This window comes from Neovison vison, chromosome 4 (assembly GCF_020171115.1).
Source record: "Neovison vison isolate M4711 chromosome 4, ASM_NN_V1, whole genome shotgun sequence".
Taxonomy (NCBI): Eukaryota; Metazoa; Chordata; class Mammalia; order Carnivora; family Mustelidae; genus Neogale; species Neogale vison.
Window position 1 is genome coordinate 220,740,103 of NC_058094.1, and position 19,302 is coordinate 220,759,404.

General features: G+C 44.5%; 1 protein-coding gene and 1 pseudogene across 1 annotated transcript; both read left to right on the plus strand.

Annotated features, from left to right (window-relative positions):
- Nucleotides 1–1,715: 1,715 nt before the first annotated feature.
- LOC122904166 (olfactory receptor 2A1/2A42) lies at nucleotides 1,716–2,657 on the plus strand. The gene has a single exon (XM_044244641.1). The coding sequence runs from the start codon at nucleotides 1,716–1,718 to the stop codon at nucleotides 2,655–2,657; it is 942 nt and encodes a 313-aa protein (XP_044100576.1).
- A 751-nt stretch (nucleotides 2,658–3,408) lies between these two features.
- On the plus strand, nucleotides 3,409–4,862 carry LOC122905472 (annotated as a pseudogene).
- The last annotated feature ends 14,440 nt before the right edge of the window (nucleotides 4,863–19,302 follow it).

The following is a 19,302-nucleotide window of genomic DNA, read 5'->3' on the forward strand; positions in this document are numbered from 1 at the left end:
ACTAAAGGCACAAATGTGCACACTAGAAAGATGCTGATTTCTACGTGGTGTATTGAGGAAGCTGTTACTAAGGACTTAAGGACAAGCCGATCACTATTTGGCCTATCACCAATTCACAGAAACCTCAAACACCTGACCCTCAGGGTGTTGCTATAGCAATCCAGAAATGATAAATTCACTAAATTATCTCTTTGCCAACAATTTTTAAATAAGCTATCTATAAATTATTTAGCAATTCTTTTATTATTGAAGTAAGGCAGACTTCATTTTTTTTTAAAGTTTTTTTTAATTTATTTTGACAGAGAGAGACAGAGTGAGAGAGGGGAGCGTGAGAGGGGAGGTCGGAGGGGGAAGCAGACTCCCCATAGAGCTGGGAGCCCGGTGCGGGACTCGATCCCAGGACCCTGGGACCATGACCTGAGCTGAAGGCAGTCGCTCAACCAACTGAGCCACCCAGGCACCCAGCAGACTTCATTTTTTAATAAGTGGTTGCTTCTTGTAATTTGGGGATTTTTTTAAAGATTTTATTTATTTATTTGACAGCGAGTGAGAGAGAACGCACAAGCAGGGTGAGCAGTAAGCAAAGAGAGAGAGGAGAGAAAGGAGCTCCCTCCTGAGCAGGGAGCCCGACATGGGGCTTGATCCCAGGACCCTGAGTTGAAGACAGACGCTTAGTCACAGAGCCACCCAGGAGCCTGTTTCTTACGGTTTTGAATTTCACAAGGGCACATGATGCAGATGCTAAGCCGTACAACGTCCTTGCAGGTATGGCGTGTCTTGGTTATGTTAGCACGGGATTTAATCTTTTAATAGAAGGAGAGATGAGATGAAACACAAATAGGGCATAGGAACTGCATCCTAAAATGTCTTTACACAGATCCATTCACACGACAGCCTTCAAACCAGGCGTGAATGCCTAACCTCCTACTAGTTTACACGCCTGCACACAAAGTCAAGATTCATGATACATGAACACTGGGCAGCTTGCCAAAAAAACAATTCCTACAAAGTTTATAGCTTGTTTTTGGAACCATTTTTTGGTAAATCAGTAACTAGGAATCAATCAGTAGACTGCTAAATGGCCAATTGTCGGTTGGTATCGTCACCCACTGTAAAATATAGTCAATAGACCCCGTATGTACACACCCACTGATTCCTTCTTAGCAACTTAAACGGTCCCCGAAGATTCTCCTGCTTTCATCACATAAGCTCCTCTAGAGTGCAAAGGTGGGTTTCTGATGCTGAAAGCAGCATGGCTGATATTTCTAACGAGATGCTGGATTTTCACATCTCTATCCTAGCTACACTAATTCTCATATCTAGAGTCCTTCCATGACGGATGACCTCTACACTCCAGCAATGCCCTTCATAATTCTGTCATGTGAAGCTTCAAGATAATCCGTATTTGAGGTTACTTTATTTCCTCTTTGGTTTGACATTCTTCCATCCCATTACAGTGTTGCTGGCTCTAGGTCAATCCTGGAGGATTGACAGTCCTTGGAGCCAATCCTCCAAAGACTGTCAATCTGTCCTTGGAGACATAATCCCCTTTCTTAAAACTGGTTGTCAGATTAAGTGATTAATTAACTTAATGTGTCACTAGATTGTTAATTTTAAAAGTTTATCTTCTAAAAATGACAAAATGTATAATATAATGTCTAGTTGTTTTGGACAATTCTTTCCCCAGCTTCCCATTTTACCTTTTTCATAGTGAAATGGGGGAAAATCAGACAGCGGTGACAGAGTTCATTCTACTAGGATTTTGTCTTGGCTCAAGAATCCAGATGGTGCTCTTTGGGTTCTTCTCTCTCTTCTTTGTCTTCACCCTGCTGGGGAATGGGCTCATCCTGGGGCTCATCTCGCTGGACTCCAGACTGCACACCCCCATGTACTTCTTCCTCTCCCACCTGGCCATCGTCGACATAGCCTATTCCTGCAACACCGTGCCCCAGATGCTGGTGAACCTCCTGAAGCCAGACAAGCCCATCTCCTTTGCTGGCTGCTTGACACAGACTTTTCTTTTCTTGACTTTCGCTCATACTGAATGTCTTCTCCTGGTGGTGATGTCCTATGATCGGTATGTGGCCATCTGCCACCCCCTCCGGTATTCTGCCATCATGAGTTGGAGGGGCTGCTTCACCCTAGTGACGACCTCCTGGGCCTGCGGCTCCCTGCTCGCCCTGGTCCATGTGGTTCTCATCCTGAGGCTGCCCTTCTGTGGGCCTCATGAAGTCAACCACTTCTTCTGTGAAATCCTGTCTGTCCTCAAGCTGGCCTGTGCTGACACGCAGCTCAACAAAGTGGTCATCTTTGTTGCCTGTATGTTTATCTTAGTCGGGCCCCTCTGCTTGGTGCTGGTGTCCTACTCACGCATCCTGTTGGCCATCGTGAGGATCCAGTCCGGGGAGGGCCGCAGAAAGGCCTTCTCCACCTGTTCCTCCCACCTCTGTGTGGTGGGGCTCTTCTTTGGCAGCGCCATTGTCATGTACATGGCCCCCAAATCCCGCCACCCTGAGGAGCAGCAGAAGATCCTTTTCCTGTTTTACAGCTTTTTCAACCCTATGCTGAACCCGCTGATCTACAGCCTGAGGAACACAGAGGTCAAGGGTGCCCTGAGAAGAGCAATGTGCAAGGAAGGTCATTCCCCACTGGAGTGACATTGGAATCTGTAGCCTCAGTAGTTCCCTGGAGCCTTGGGTACTGTGTATCACCTAAGCTTCTCACTCTTCATATATGAGGCTGAAAAATCCAAGGGACTCTGTAAAGCACTCCCTTTTTCCAGAAAGTATTTAGGTTTTATTGAACTCATTATATGTAATTCTATTAAATACATCCTTTCATCTAACTGCATGGTCAGTTGAGAACTCCTAGCGGAATAAATTGATTTCATCTACTGCTGTGGGTCCTAAAAGGTTAAAATAGACACTCTACCTGTGGCCCCATCATGTGTGCTCATTAACCAGAGAAGGCAGGCTTTCCTGGACATAGCCACATCAGTGACCACTTTTAAAAACCGTAGCCACAGAGACTTAAGACCTGTTGATACCTTTTTCCTTTTTTTTCTTTAACCCCATATTAGGATGTTTCCCCTTAATTATACTTCCTCCTATAAATAATAAATGTACCCAAATGCCTACATGGACTTAGGGGGGGCACTGATTTTATTGATTAAACCTTATAATTTGTCTTATAAATTTCCGTGATCAGAAAGGAAGTCTGCACACATTCAGCAGCTGGTGTCCCAGGGAATTACCCAATGAAATCTGCTTTCCAGCCTGCCCTGGGCTTTTGATGGCCACTGGTTTCTAAACTCTTCTCGCCTGGTTGAGAAAAGTATCTGTGATTCTCTCTGGACAGACAAGCATTCTTCACTAGAAGGAGTTGGCAAGCATTACCACCCAACTCAGGATGACCAGGTAGGGGTGGAAAGCCCCAAGCAGAGACAGCCAAATAGGAAAAAAAAGTTTAAGCAATAATAATAGTAGTTAACATTATTATTATTATGTACTTACTCCATGCCATCCAGTGCGCATATATAGCTAATTTACAGAGATCACTTCATTTTTATTTTAAAAATCTATTTCTCATTACCATCCCATTTTACAGATGCAAACACTAAGCAAATGGCAAATGCTAGACCCTTGCCCCAGTGATCTGACTCCCAACCCTTCTCTGCAATGTGGTACACCATTATCAATATTATCAGATTAAGAATAAGTCTAGCCTCTCCCAACCTAGGATACCCTAAGCGAATGTGAGTTTCTTCTCAGTCTAATACATGCCACAATGAGGCTGGGAGAGCCAGAGATTATTTGTGGAAGTCTTGTTTCGGTTGGTGAGTCCTACGGTCTCGGTCACAGAGAACGTTAGGACCTTCTGCGCACAGAAGGGAAGGAATGGAGGCTGTTGTCATTGAGGTGAGGGGTTTGGTTTAGAACTCGGCTGGTGGCAAGAAGCAGAAGCAAGGCATCTCTAGTTTCACACACAGCACACACATGTTCACGCTCATCTGCGTGGGTGAGTGCAAGCACACACTTCAGAGTCCTTACAGCGGTGACATTCTAAGTACCTTACGTGTATTATCTTTTTGAATCCTCATAACAACCCTGTAAGATAGGAAGTATTAGCCACTCTTTTGGGGGTTAAAACAGAGGAACAAGGAGATTGAGTAACTTTAACCAAAGCCTTGCAACTGGTTGGTGTCTAGTCCAGGATCAAACTTGGGTGATCTGACTGCTAAACCCGTAGGCACAACCACTAAATTAAAGTCAAAGAAACTGATATTTCAGAAGCAGGCAACGGAAATGGAGGGAGAGAGTAGGAAACTTTCAGCCTCCAGCCAGAGAGAGGCATTGGGCTCCAGATAGAAAAGGTACTTGTGTTTGGGAAAGAACGCATCTAAAGCCCTCTTCCTGGGGGCAGTGCCACAGGGGAGCAGCTCTTGTCTGCAGTAGGAGGGTTCCAGCCGTCCGGACAGGTCTTCGGACTCAAGGAGGCAGCCACAGCCAGTCACACTGTAGACGTGGCAGCGGCCACATCCACGCGAATGGGCAGCGCCTGGAGGGGATCAAGGCACCCACTGCAGGACAAGCTACAGGAACCTGCTCTGCGCCAGGAGCTATTTGCCAGGCGGGACATCTGAGTCCGAGAGCGGGAGGTCACGTGGTCCAGATTGGCACAATCTGCTGGTCAGCCTCCGAAACCCTGGTGGCGTGGTCCCGGGTATGAGGCTTCCAAGAAGGCGATCCAAGACATTCTCATCCAGCACGACCTGACTCTGCTGGAAGCGGATCCCCAGCACGGAATCCGAAAAGTTTGGCGGCCCTGCCGCCCATGCTCACAACCAGAAATCCTGCCAATAAACCCAGCATGAGGATCAGGGGTCACCTTTATAATAAACAAGTGTCACGGGACTTAAGGTTAAAACACACACACACCCACAACTTGACTTTATACTGGAGTGCAAATAAGGGTGAGTTAGTTAAAGGGGCCAGGGATGGAAACAGGGCCCTCTGGGAGTGTGGACCGGAAAACAAAACAGTGGTAGAAAGAAGTTAACAATGCAGTTTTAGACGGATGCTTCATCAAATGGAAGAGCCTTGGATAGTGATATTGTAATTTACCTAAACTGGATATACTTTGTACTTTGGATATTGCCTAACACGGTCTTTAATCCGATGTTACATGACCAGTGCCGAGTGCTGTATGGCAAGGTTTGGTGGGATGCAGGACCACAGCAGAACAGAGCTGTGATGTTACAGACAGGTCTCAAAAGGAAAAAAGCTCTCCTGGTACAAGGTTCGGCACAGAAAAGTGTGGGACGCAGAAAGCATGCCCCAGGAGCCACTGGTGTGGCTTCCTAACTCTGTGCAGTGCTCTCCCAAGGTTGGCCTAGGCATCTGGCCCCTTAAACATGCAAGATCCGAGGCTAGAGACCTGAGTTCTAGACCCACCTCTACCATTTGCTAGCTGTGCTCTTTCCAGGAAAATCCCCTAAGATTGCCTGAGTGTCTGTTCCCCATCCACCAGGCATGCTGAATGAGAGCTGCTTAGGTGGCCCCACAGGACTGCTAAAGGCCTCAAACAAGAGGGGTGCAAATGGACATGTTTTGAAGACTTAAAGTGCTGTGCAAACATAAGATATTGCTATTATTATAGTTACCATTAGGTCAGAAATTACTTTAATATTGTGAGGCTTGCAAACTTTGAGTCTAGTATCAAAGCTGTTCTTTAGCCAAGGGAGCATCCCTTGGCTTTTGCCTGCAGACTTTTTGCCCAGACTTTTGCCTGCATGCCTTCTGCATCCCCCCTTCAGCCTTGGAGGGAATAGCCTTCCCCAGAGTCCAGGCTGCAGACCAGACTCAGTGACCTGTCTGTGAGTCAGTTGGCAAAGGCTCCAGGGGGAACCTCTCTCTCTTTGAACCTGTTCATAGCCTCTCCACTAAGAAAGCATGGGGGACCTTTCTCAAAGCAAAGGAATTCAGATTTCAGGGTTTGTTTTCTGTTCCTTGTTCTTTGTTTTCAGATTCTGTTTATTTCCAAAATGTACCATCTTTAACCTGGGATTGACGGTACAATTACTTATCATCTCTCTACAAGGAGAAGGACAAAAATCTGGTCATCTCTTCATCCCCGATATCTTAACATATTCACTAAACTTTTGGTAAGTAAAGGACCCTTTATCCATTTGCCTCATTTCCAAATTCTCAGTGTTGAACTATCTTCTGATTTCTAACCTTTTTTACATTCCTCAAACAGCAGATTATAGTATAGTATAAATATAATTGTAGCTGAAAATTATTGAACACTTACTATACGACATGAAATGCTTTAATATCATCTTTGCATTGAATCTGTAGAGTGGACACTATTGCTGTCATTAGACAATAATGAGGAAGTAAAGTTTAGAGAAATGAATTATCTACCGAAGAATTATCCACTGGTGGAAACGTAATTCAAGACTAGGCAGTCTGGCTTCAAATTAACTCTGAAATGCTCTTTTGCCACGGTCTACTGCTATTTCTAACCCAAATAACTGACATAAGGACTGTTCATAGTATGTACTTGGTCAACCTCGACTGAACTAACAAATAAATATTCATTATATTTAAATTTCCACCCATAATTTATTGGCCTGGGCATGTGTTACCCTTCATTTCTTTAAATTGGAGCATCTTATTGTCCATTAGATTTATCCAATTCTTGCCTCTACTCTATTCTTATGCAATGGATATTAATAAATAAGAATATATTATGGCTCTAAAATCAGAGAAGAAGGGAAAAAACTGGGGTGGAAATTTAGCACTAACTATAAAAAATCCTGGGAATGTTTATTCATTTCTGTCCTAGGAAGCAGTGGTCATTGACTTCTCAAAGGAGTGTGCCAGATTGCTGAGCCTGTGATTCTGGAAGGCTAGGAGGCTGCCGGTGCCAGACGGGAAGCCATGTTAGGGTGTTGCCCTTGAAAACTGGCAAGAGGGTGGAGACAATTATGGGCGGTAACTACTGGAAATGACAGGGATGGGAATCCGTGTGTGGTAGCTGCTTCCCTTGCCTCCCGAAATTAGCACCTGCAGCATCTTTGGCATGTGGACCGGGATTGCCAACCACCAACCTACAGGATGGTTGTTTACTGTTTGCTGTGAATGTAAAGCAGCATCGTTAAATATGGGTTGTTGAGGGCAGACAAAAATGAAAGGAGGGTTGGAATGTAGTCCCACGGGATGAAAGCGTGACTGTGTTTCTCCAACTAGCGAGGAAGTATCTTACTCTCCTTGCTTTCTTGACAAACTTTGTTGGCTCATCTTGATATACTTTTTTTTTTAACTGTGTTTCTGTTTTTTTCTATTTTAATTTTTGAAATCCTGTTTGGACCAAAGAAGAGGTGGATCCTTGAACACCCTTGGATTTAGACAAGAGTGCCGGCTCGGAGTTGGGCTCTCTGGGTTCCCACCCCAAAACTTCCCCACTCACTCACTGTGTGACCTTAGAAAAGCTGCCTAGCTCCTCTGGCCTTCAGTTTCTTCACCGATAAAATGAAATTTGATTTAGACACTTTCTAAGATTCTTCTTACTTTCTTGTTCTCTCTCTGTTGATTTTTTCACATTTCATCGAAATGTGGATTTTCACTTTTTCAAAGGAATGTAAATTAAGTTCCGTGCAGAGAAAATGAAGTGGACTCAAAAGATAATTGAATATCCTGGGCCTTCAACATAGTAGGAACTCAACAGTAACTGCTGAGTCAACGAGCGAGCTGACTATTTTAGTGTTTTATTGAAATTGTTTGAGGCTGGCTGAAACAGGAAATGACTACTCTTAGAAAAGTCAGTTTTATTAGCCTTCTAAGGTCCTATTAAATATAACTTTCACTGGGAAAGGTTCTGGGACCAGAAATCAAACTTTATATCTACTTTGGTATCTCTGTTGCCCACATTGTAAATAATAAGAATAAATTTCATATCCAGTACGTACTGACCACTTACCAAGCACCAAGCATTGTGCTGAGATATATGCATTATTATCTTGTCTGAATTCCATGATAATTCCGTGCATTTAATGAGTTTAATACTTTTATTGCACTCATGAAAAAGGGAAGAAGGGAAGGGAAGAAAGAAAGGAAGGGAGTAAAGAAAGAAAGAAAGAGAGAGGGAGGAAGGAAGGAAGGGGCAAAACAGACAGTAACAACTTTGCTGTGATTACAAGTATGTGACAGCCTGGGCTCTAATCCAGGTCCGCCGGACTCCAAAGACCACACCCATAACCAGCAAGCACACTGCCTCTCTGTAGCCTGGATGCTACACTCTTTTTCTGTCTATCATTAAGTGACATTCAATGAAAATCAGCCTCAATGTTCTGAAAACACATTTTTTTAAAAAGATAAAAATAGAGGCACCTGGGTGGCTCAGTGGGTTAAGCCGCTGCCTTCGGCTCAGGTCATGATCTCAGGGTCCTGGGATCGAGTCCCGCATCGGGCTCTCTGCTCAGCAGGGACCCTGCTTCCCTCTCTCTCTCTGCCTGCCTCTCCGTCTACTTGTGATTTCTCTCTGTCAAATAAATAAATAAAATCTTTAAAAAAAAAAAAAAAGATAAAAATAGAGCCGACAGAGTTTTCAATACATATAGAATGAACAAAATAGTAATAGGCGCATCAGTTTTTTAACTGGGCAAAAATTAAGTAAATATAAGTGGAGACAAATGAGCCACGCACCGTAGAACAGTAAAAACCACTCATGATTACGATGCGAGATGTACAGGCTCTCTAGTAATTACAGAAACAAATTTTAAAGCATGAGATACCATTTCCTGTCCATCAAATGGGACAAAAATAAAAAGACTGATATTTTCTAGCATGGCTGAGTGTGTGGGTAATAGTCTGGGTAGCAGTGTAAATTGATTTGGAGCTAATTTGGGAAGATAGCTTCAAAAATTGAAGTTTGTACCCTTTTTTAAAATTTTTTTAAGATTTTATTTATCTGAGAGAGAGAGAGAAAGAGCATGAGAAGGCAGAGGATCAGAGGGAGAAGCAGACTCCCTGCCAAGCAGGGAGCCCGATGCAGGACTTGATCCTGGGATTCCAGGATCATGACCTGAGCCGAAGGCAGTCGCTTAACCAACTGAGCCACCCAAGCACCCCGAAGTTTGTACCCTTTTTATGCAACAACTCCAATTCTAGGAACATATCCTGCAGAAATATTCATATATGTGTGCAAAATATATACATGTATATTTATTTTAAATCAAAGAATTACTTACAGTGGCAAAATGTTGCAAATAAGCTAATATTCTTCAATGGTGGGTCCATTGAATAAAGCATTATAAATCTATACCATGAAGTATTATGCAACTATTAAAAGAAGTTTTCTCTCTCTAATGTCCAGGGAAGGTTCTCTTAAAAATAAGTGAATAAAAGAAGTCATAGTGATGTAGTATTTTCTCATTCATCTAGGAAAAAAGTTATTTGTGTGTGTGCATGCGTGTGTACAGACATATTAAGGCACAGGAAAATGTTCAGAATGATAACCATTAAAAGGTTAAAGGGGTTGACTCTCAAAATGGAAAGCGTACTATGGAAAATAATACATTATTAGAAAATTTTAAAGTAATCAAGTGTTAGTGTTGCAATTTTTTAAAAAAGAAAAAGAAAAGCGAACCAGGTCCTTACACCTTGTGGAAGGAAGCCCTCCTCCTTTCCATGTGGCTCCCAAACTTGTCCTGGATGTTGGAAGGAGAAAAAGCATGGTGGCTTTCAGGGGGCCTGACCTAAAAGTGGACTGGGCATTTCTGCCCGCATCCCATTGTCTCAAACTTGGTCATATTGGATGTAGTTTTTGGAATGTTGGTGTGTTTGGTGAGGGCCAGAGTCCACAGCCAAGAAAGAATTCTCGAAACGTCTTTGGTGCAAAAAGTTGGCTATGTTAAAGCACGGGGGCAGGCCCCATGGGAAGAAAGGGCTGCCGCCGCCACGGCCTTCTGCTCCAATATTGTGAGGAACAACTGATAATATACCTTGGCTTTGGGAGAAGTAAAGATAAAGGAGGTTCCAAAAGGACTTTCCTGTGTCAAAGAAGACTCAGGATCCTGGAGGAATGCTATTATCCGCCTATCTCGAGTATTTGTCAATGGGCTGCAGGTTATAAGCGCATGTAATTTTATCTCCCTTTCCTTCTGCCTTTGGTTCTCACATCAATATAGTCACACAAAAATGCAAGGCATTCTGGGAGATATGGTCTCTACAGGTACCCAGGAATAAGAGGAAACCGGTTCGATAAACATCTACCAGTCTCTGCCACAAGTACCCAGAGTCCACGTTTCTAGCTCTGTGGTTCTTCAGGACAACAGCAAAACTCTAGAGAGTACTGAGAGAAGAAATCAAGACATGTGAGCCTCCTCCACAGATCTTCAGAAGCAACACCCCCACTGATATATACAATGGATTTTTTTTAATCTTCAATTTTATGTGAAATACAACTCAAAGCTTCCAGACAAATCCCCAAGACCCCTCTTCAGTACTGCTCCCCAGGTCACTTCCTGAGGGACTGGGCCAGTATCAAACCTGAGCCATCACGCTGCAATATAGTGGGTAACCCTGGAAACCCAGGTTGGGATATGCCGCACTCAGCTGTATCCTTGTTTTGCTTCCCCGTCTAGGCATGGCGATAAGATCCGGCCCATCCTGTCTGTTCCAAGGGGACACTGTGAGCCTCAGAAAAGGTAATATACTTGCCAGTACTTTTTAAACTGAGAAGTTCTAAACATCGCTCTTAGTCCTATAGTATAGAGATTCATCAATTATCTTCTCTTACCTTTATTTTCCCCTTCCCTACTTTCTCTCTGTACTTTGTTACCCAACCCCTTGTAAAAGAGATCGAGGACAGTTCAGTTCTAAGGAAGATACCAGAGAAGAGCCAAAGGACAGTGTCTGAACAAAAGATATAATTGGGCAAAAGGGTTAAATTTGAGGCACCCAAATTAGACAGTTTTATGATCTTTTCTACCCAGAAAGTAGGCTGTGTTGGGAAACTGGACAGCTGATACTTTAAGAGGGCAGGGGGAATGGAAAAGCTGAATTTCTAGTTGTCCAAAATGATATCCCCGTGGTATATGCACCGAACTGGAGGAGCAGGAGGAAGTAATGACTGAAGTTGGTCACAAGTGAGAGTTCTAAGGGATCGAATCTTCTGGCGTGCAGAAGACATCCAGCACTCCATGCCTGGGCGGTTGGATCCTTCTCCGTGCGGTCCAGCAGCACAGATGGTTAGCGTGGGTGCGGCGGGTTTCTTTCTGGGGGCTGCGGCAGCTCTGCTGACAGAGTGACGACCTCACGGGCTATTTGCCCTTTTGCGAAGCCAACGCCTATTCCGTATAATTTTAGCAGCAGCCTGGGCTTACGATCACCTCTCTCTACTGTCTTTAGATACTCAGAATTTCTTTATCAAGACAATCTTGGGTTTCACAATCATAGATAAACTTCAGATGCAGATGTACTTATACCGGCTTGACTGTGAATCCCCGGTGGTGCTTGGGGATCTGTCTGGTTACAAGAGTCCTAAATACCCGGAGAGCGTGGGGAGGGAGAGAGGCTGGGACTCCCAACTGCAATTTCACCTATTGTAATTGTTACTTCTTCTGAAAACTGTGGCCACACCAAATTTTTCAGCTGCCATTGAAGTCTCTGGAAACAGCCAGGAGATTTAGAAAATGATAAAAACAAAACAAAACAAACAAACACTAAGTTCCACCAGTAGGGAGGCTGATTAAGTAAAGACTAGTACCTCCCTGCAGTGGCATACCATGCAATTTTTAACAAACAAGAAGTATTAGGGATGCTCCTCATATCTTAGATGGGAGGTCTTCATATCCTGGGCAAATCCTCAAGATGCATTGAGTAAAGTCAAGGTCATTGGAAGAGGGATAAACACCCTATATTTATATGTGGTTATATGTGCATAAAACAATTCTGGAGGACTACTCTAGAAAACTAGCAGGCTAGAAACAAAGATGATGGTGACAAGCAGACACATATCCATGTTAAAGCTTATAAAATTTGACGCAGTTTCTTTAAGAAAAAGAATGTTAATTTATGACTACAAAATTAGTGGACAGCCTCAGAAATGGCCCGTGGTAGGGCTCCGAAGCTTAATTTTCTCTCACACATGGCAAATCCAGCACTGGGGACAAGCAGGCGGGAGAGAACATCAAAGAATATTTTGAAAGCTACTAGACATTTGGGCCATTTTTACCTAGTCAAGGAATGAAATTTTTAAGAAATCAGTGTTTTACCAACATGGCTTTGGAGACAGAGAATTGATTAGGTGACTGAGCCATGTGAAAAAGTTGAGTTCATATAATCCGATTCATAATGAGGAAATTATGAAAACTATCGTGGTAACTATCTGAAATACTGTATTTCATCTATCGGGTTGGCAAAGATCAAAACGTCTTAAAAACAGGTAGTGTGGGCACGGCTTGTCATTCATTGCCTTCATCTGGTCTGAGTGACCTCCACGGGAATGATTTGCTAATGCCCCCCATGATTACAGATGCACATACCATCGGATCCAGCAAGTCAGCTTCCAGGAATATATCCTACAGGTGGACCGGCACATGTGCAAAGTGACAGATGCCGAGGTCACTCACAGCAGCATTGCTTGTTCTGCCAACCTGATGGGGCTACCTCCATAGGAGACTGGCTAGATCAACTATGCTACTACCTCCATTCAGAATGTGGCACAGCTGAAAAATAAACCAGATATGACAGAACAATCCATATATATTTAACCCCCAAAACAAACAAACAAAAGAAAAACAAACAACAAACAAAAAACCCCCGCAGGTTTCAGAATACATTGTGGGCTACCATGGATGTAATGTGTTTCCTGTAAGCGCAGCATGTTTTTGCAAGCATCTCGCAAACCACCTGCAAGACTGGAGTGACCAGAGGGGGCATGGATAGAGGAGGGAGACACGGGTGAAAGGAAAACTTATGTCCTTTTAAATTTTGGAACATGTCAACGTGTGACTTTTTTGAAATAAGATTTTTGAAAACGTTAGGACAGAGTTTTTAAATTCTGCAAAATCCCCCTTAAACTCCAGTGAAGCCTGATGCTGGTCAAGGACAGCCTGTTGGAAGTCCCAAACCCTGGGGAAGTTCCACTTTGGAGGCAGACCAGCCTGGGGCAAGGGAAGATTTGAGGAGACTGGGCATTGTTTCCTGCCACTGGAGGGTAGAGCACTCGCATTTAGAAGTCTCATTAGTTATTCAGTGAGCCAATGAACTTATTATCCAAAAGGAAACCTACTCCTGAGGATGAACCCGATTAAATTTCTAGGAAATGATTCTTCTGTAAGTTCGTGACAGCTATGAATTCTTCTCTGAGCTCCCCTTTAGAGTGCATTAGCTCTTAAAGATGAAGGGACCTCCTCTTCCTAACTCCTGGAGGAGACAGAAAAGGGCCACGGGAGCAGTGTTTCTTCTTGTATTTTCCTTTACTCTCATTGGGGACCTAGAGTTGCTTTGCTGAACTCAAAGAACACAAGATCCTTTGGGACATGGTTAAAAGCCAAACCCCAGGACACAGCCTAAAAGAAACAAGTCTGAGCCAGGGAGAATATTGGATCCTAAGTATATGTAATTCTTCTGAAAATAAGAAAGCTGTTACTGGGGCGCCTGGGTGGCTCAGTGGGTTAAGTCTCTGCCTTTGGCTCAGGTCATGATCCCAGGGTCCTGGGATGGAGCCCCACATCGGGCTCTCTGCTTGGCAGGGAGCCTGCTTCCCTTCCTGTCTCTCAGCCTGCTTCTCTGCCTACTTGTGATCTCTGTCTGTCAAATAAATAAATAATATATTTTAAAAAAAAAGAAAGAAAGAAAGAAATGCAAGCTGTCACTGATGGAGAGCTGCTAAGGGAGCCTTCAAAGACCGAGAATATAGGAGATGCCTTTTGTTACTCAGAAACTGTGTATTCCAAGAAGGATCTGGGGCCAAGAATGAGTTGCCAGATTGATTTTTTAAAAGAGGACGAGAAGGTTCCACAACGGAAAGGCGTAAGATTTGAAGCATTTCTTTCCACAAGATGGCGCTACAGCTTCTGCCAGAGAGGACGCAACACTTCTTCAGGAGCTAGAAATCCAAGACCCACTCCTGAGGGGAACCAGATCTCTATGTGCTCTGGTCAATCTGTCGGAGAAGCACGTTGTGCAAAAAGATTCTGGTGGGGTTAACTTGGATCCAAGGGTGAATGAAGGCTGTTCAGGTAGGAATGCCGTCCACCACCTCCACACATGCCAGAGCTGGTGTCTCAAGGCTTCGTGCTCACCTTCAGCCCCTCCTTGCCCAAAGCGCTCCTCTTCCCGCTGTCAGGCGTGTCTGTGTGTCAGGAAGGGAACCTGGCTATTAAGGAGTGGCATGCAGGTCCCCAGTCATGGAAATGCATCTCCCACACCCACCCACACCGTGCACCCAGGGGCGGCTGGAGACTCGGCTCTTCAGAACTCGGCCTGTCACTCTGGCCCCATTTGATCATAGTTTCCTTTGAATTTCCCTGGCATTTGGAATATTATTTTACCATTTCCATGTAAATTCCCCAAGTTCTTTTGAGACAGAGTCCGTGTCATAATCCCCTTTGCATATTTCCTGTACAAGGACAAGCATTCTACCTTGAACGGATGCATAGTGATGAGATTGTGAACACAGACCTAAAGTGTTCAATAACCTTGGTCGGCGGCCTGAGTAATGGGGAGGGGGCTAGCCCCAGGGGCCCCCACCTAGGAGCTAGGAGTGTGTTCTCCTAAGTCCTAGCCTCTCCGATGCTCTTTGGTCATCTCTAAAGGGATAAGATTAAACTGTTGTCCTAACTCTGTTTTTCTTTTTAATGTTCTGCCTCTATGACTTTACTGCCTTCAGCATCTCTGCCTTGAGGGAGCCATGGAGGCAAAAATATTTGTATCCTAAGTAGAATGTTTCGGCTCACATGAACGGCATCTCTCTGTTTTTATTCTCCTCTCCATTTTTATGTCTTCCATTCTGTCTCTGTGCCTCACAGACAAAAAGACAAAACACGACACAGTGATACATGGCTCTCTTCTTTTGTTCCCACAACCTCTGTACTCCCTCAGGGAGGAAAGGGCAGGTAAGTGGGAGCCTAGGGGCAGAGGGACAAGAGGATACCTTGGGCTGACTCTAATAAAGAAACACATGTCTAGGGATGCCTGGGTGGCTCATTTAGTTAAGCCTCTGCCTTCAGCTCGGGTCATGATCCCAGGCTCCTGGGATCAAGTCCCGCATCAGGCTCCCTGCTCAGTGAGGGGTCAGCTTCTCCCTCTCCCTCTACCCCTTCCCCCTGCTCATGCTCTCTCTCTCTCACACCCTCTCTCTCAAATAAATAAAATCTTAAATAAAAAAAATAAATAAATACATGTCTATAAAGATTACAAATAAATAAAACAGTTGAATATTAGGGATGCTTGTTCAATTTTTTTTTAAAAATAGAAGGTAGGATAAAAGATGTTTTAAAACCACTGCTACATATCAGAGGGTCTCCACTATCATTAGGCATCCAAATCAGCAACGGGCTATTTTTCAATAGTTCTGCTTGACCCCACACCTCCAGAACTGACACTCCTATATTTTGAGCAAGGGCAAATTCATAAAGCTTGCCAGGTGATTGTGATGGAAGCCTCTGGGGTAAAGGACCACTGCTCACATCACAGTTCCCAAATCTGGCTTCTCGTCTTCATTGCCCTTAAAAACAAACAACAGCACACAAAAAAACAAGACAATTTGAATGAAGGCACTTCTGGGGATTGCTTACTGCCATGCAGGATAGGACCCTGCTATCTCTCCACGATGGCCGGGACTCTACCACAGCTGTGACCATTCCCGGGGAATACCTGGTCTTTCTCAGACAGGATTTGCCAGACATCTTAGAGATTCGACTGAATAAGATGCAGAGGCATAGGTATTGTCTTCTGATACCTGTACCCGAGGTAAGAATACACCTTCAGGAGAAACTTCAAAAAGTAGGAGCCCCCAGCGACTGGATGATGAAGGGGCTTGTAAGCCAAGCATGCTACTGAGTTCAGTCTTCATACCTTCAGAGATGGGGTTCTTCTAAAGGATTTCATTCAGTTTTACTGGGGTATGATGGACAAATAAACATTGTCCATATTAAAGGTGCACAACTTGATGTTGTCATAGGTATATCCATTTTGCAATGATCAGCAAAATCAAGCTATGAAACATATCCGCCACCTTACACAGTTAACATTCTCTTCTTTTTCTTCTCTGCCACTCCTTCCCCATACCTCTTGTTAAGCCCACAGTATTCGCCCTTCCCTGCACAGAATGTTCTCAGGCTTCTATTTTTACATATCCCATTTCCGCTCTTGGTTTGCCTTTCCTCTATTCCCCTCTCCACCAGGTACAGAGTACTTTTTTAGGACAAGTCAACTCAAACAGCACCTTATCCATTAAGATTTCTTTTAGTCCCCAAGCGGTGTTCTCTCTTTTATGCCTACCATTGCACTCAGTGTGTATCTCAACACTTACCACACTCTGCTAGCATTATTTGCTACTTGTTTCTCTCCTTGATTAGACTGAGAACTCCTTGGAGCACAGACTTGGTCTTTGTGTATCTGGTTTCCAAAAAATGCATACTGAGTAAATGAATTTTAAAAAATGAATACGGTAATTCATAGCTAACCCCTGAACACCATTAAATTGAGACTCGGGCCAATGAGCAAAGACGGAGAAAAGAAATAAAGGGAGACCACGATGGAAAAGGGAAAATACGTTCATCAGAATGGGGACAGAACAGCTAAGAACCACAGCACCCGGGTCAGGGGGGATTTAAAGGAGAAGGATGGAGAGACCGTGGTCTCTTAAGCCAACTTAAGAAAAGAATTGAGTTCAAAGTCACTTCAAAAAGGTTCAAAGGTGGGTCATGGGATCAGGCAAAAAGCAGAGTCATTAAAAAGCCGGAGAAGTATTCAAAGGACTAGCGCAGGATCAGCGGAGAGTCCGAGTTAACCGAGTGAGAAACCAAGTAACCAAGAACAGGAGAGGATGTCTGGTCAGAGTAGTGAGAGCCCCGGGCAGAACTCAGTGAGTTCCTGCTTTTAAAAAGGTCCTTACCGTTCCTTTAGCCCTGATACCGGAAACTATGCGGGAGCCCTTCTCTGTCCTTCTTCCCCTTCCAAGGCTGGATCTCAAAGACATGTCTCCAACCTATACTTTTTCTCCCCCCAGCTAATACAGCTCTCCTTTAAAAATTACTTTATGTTGAATCTGCTCACCTTTCCCAACCCTTATCGCCTTGTTATTGTACGTTTATTCATTCAATGCTGCTAGGAAAGGAAACTAATCCCTGTGGATCACCTCCTACCCTTGTCGTGAGGTGACCTGTCTGATACCTTACTGAAGCACCACAACAGCCCAGTGAGGCGGGTGTTGTTAAACAGAATGATCTGCATTTAGGACGGGAGGGAGATGGAGCACAGGAAGTTAAGATGCCACATTTTTGCGTTAAGTGGGCGGTGAAGGTAGGATTCAGATCCGCCCCTGCCCGCATCTAAATCCAATCCTCTTTCCGTTGGATCATTCTCTCTCCTCTCTAGGACTTTACAGAAGAAATATAAGCCCAAAGGAAATTTCAAAATCGTTGGATAGGATGAAAGGCCTGATCAGGGCACCACAAGCATGCCTCAAGAAATAGAAAAAAAGAGAAAAGAATAAAATGAGAACTGTTCTTTGCCAAGTGAGGGGACAAGGAAGCTAGACATGGATCGGTTCCCAAATGTGTCCCCCTGCAGACAGAGATGCTCCCTGGGGAGAAGTCAGCCCCCTAAGGGATACATTTTAACTTTCTTACATCTCACCACTGGCTGAAAAGTCAGGGGCAGCTATGCCTAACCCTCTGGATGACAGCCCAGAGGTCATGGAATCAAGGGTGGTGACTAAAAGAAAAAATGCTGATAGGTTGGAGCTGGCAGAACAAGAGGAGTTTGTTTTGTAAGACCTGACATTCAGCGGAAAGTAAGTCACACTGAGCTGTCACTGGGGCAGGGGGACCAAGTCAAGACAGAGGGGAGCGAGAAGAATAGCCAGGTGGGTTTCTGAGGCCCCTCCAGCTCCTCCCAGGGCATTGACCACTTCTGATAGGCAGTGTGGAAGAGCAGGGATCTGCAAGCTCTGCCCAAGGATTAGGAGTTTATTTACTTTACTTTCTGCTAGAAATCAAGGGCCCCCTTGTGCCCTGGACTGAGTTTTCTCTCCTAGCCTAGACAGAGAGAGGCTTTTTTAATTTTTTGTTTTTAAAGATTTTATTTATTTATTGGACAGAGGGAGATCACAAGTAGGCAGGCAGAGAGAGGGGCAAGCAAGCTCCCTGTTGAGCAGAGAGCCCAACACGGGGCTGATCCCAGGACTCCAAGATCATGACCTGAATTGAAGGCAGAGGCCTGTACCACTGAGCCACCCAGGTGCCCCGAAAGAAAGAGTTTTTTACCTTAAACTCTTTGATTTACCGCACTCCCCATTCTTACCCTCTCACTGAGCTTAGGACACTTGCAAGGCCTGCGGGTGCAAACCTGAACTCCTGATACTGCTTTCCTCACTGCTTCCCACACCTTAACGCAACAGCTTAGAGGCAGTGGCAGGTTGCTGAACTGTTTAGGGCTTAACCCCTCAGAGTAATAATGACCAAAGCAGCTCATTCTCTGAACACAGAGATGCTTCAGGACTTTCCCGGAGAAGACACCCTTCTACCTTAATGATAATCTATCCTAAAGTCTTCAAAATCCTAGTGGGCACACTAGGATCACTGGAGCAGTCAATGGGCACAGTAATCTGGAAATAGTCTAACGCACTAGCTATTTGGGCTGATAGATCGTGGCATTCCCGAGAACAAAACAGCCCGAGAGCCTGTTAAGACTCTACTTGGAAATCCCTGGAGTAAGGAACGGGGCAGGGGGCGTGATCCGACTAGAATGAGCAGATGGAGAATCTCTGGCCCCCGAGGTGAGGGGTTCTCACTGTGTGGGGTTGGGCCACAGAGCATCGTGGCTTTCTCTGGAGTCTATGGAGAGGCACAGAGCGCCGGAGTCCAGCAGAACCTAAGGCTTCCCTAGAAGAATCAGAAAAGAAAAAAGAAAAGAATGCAAGCATGAGAAACACTCAGGCCTGAGACCTAGACGTCTGCATACAGACACGCGTCCCGGAAGGGCAGAGAAGGAACGCACACCCTGAGACGCATCATCGACCTGAAATGAACTTCTAAAAATGCAAAAGCAGACAGTCCGCGGGGCA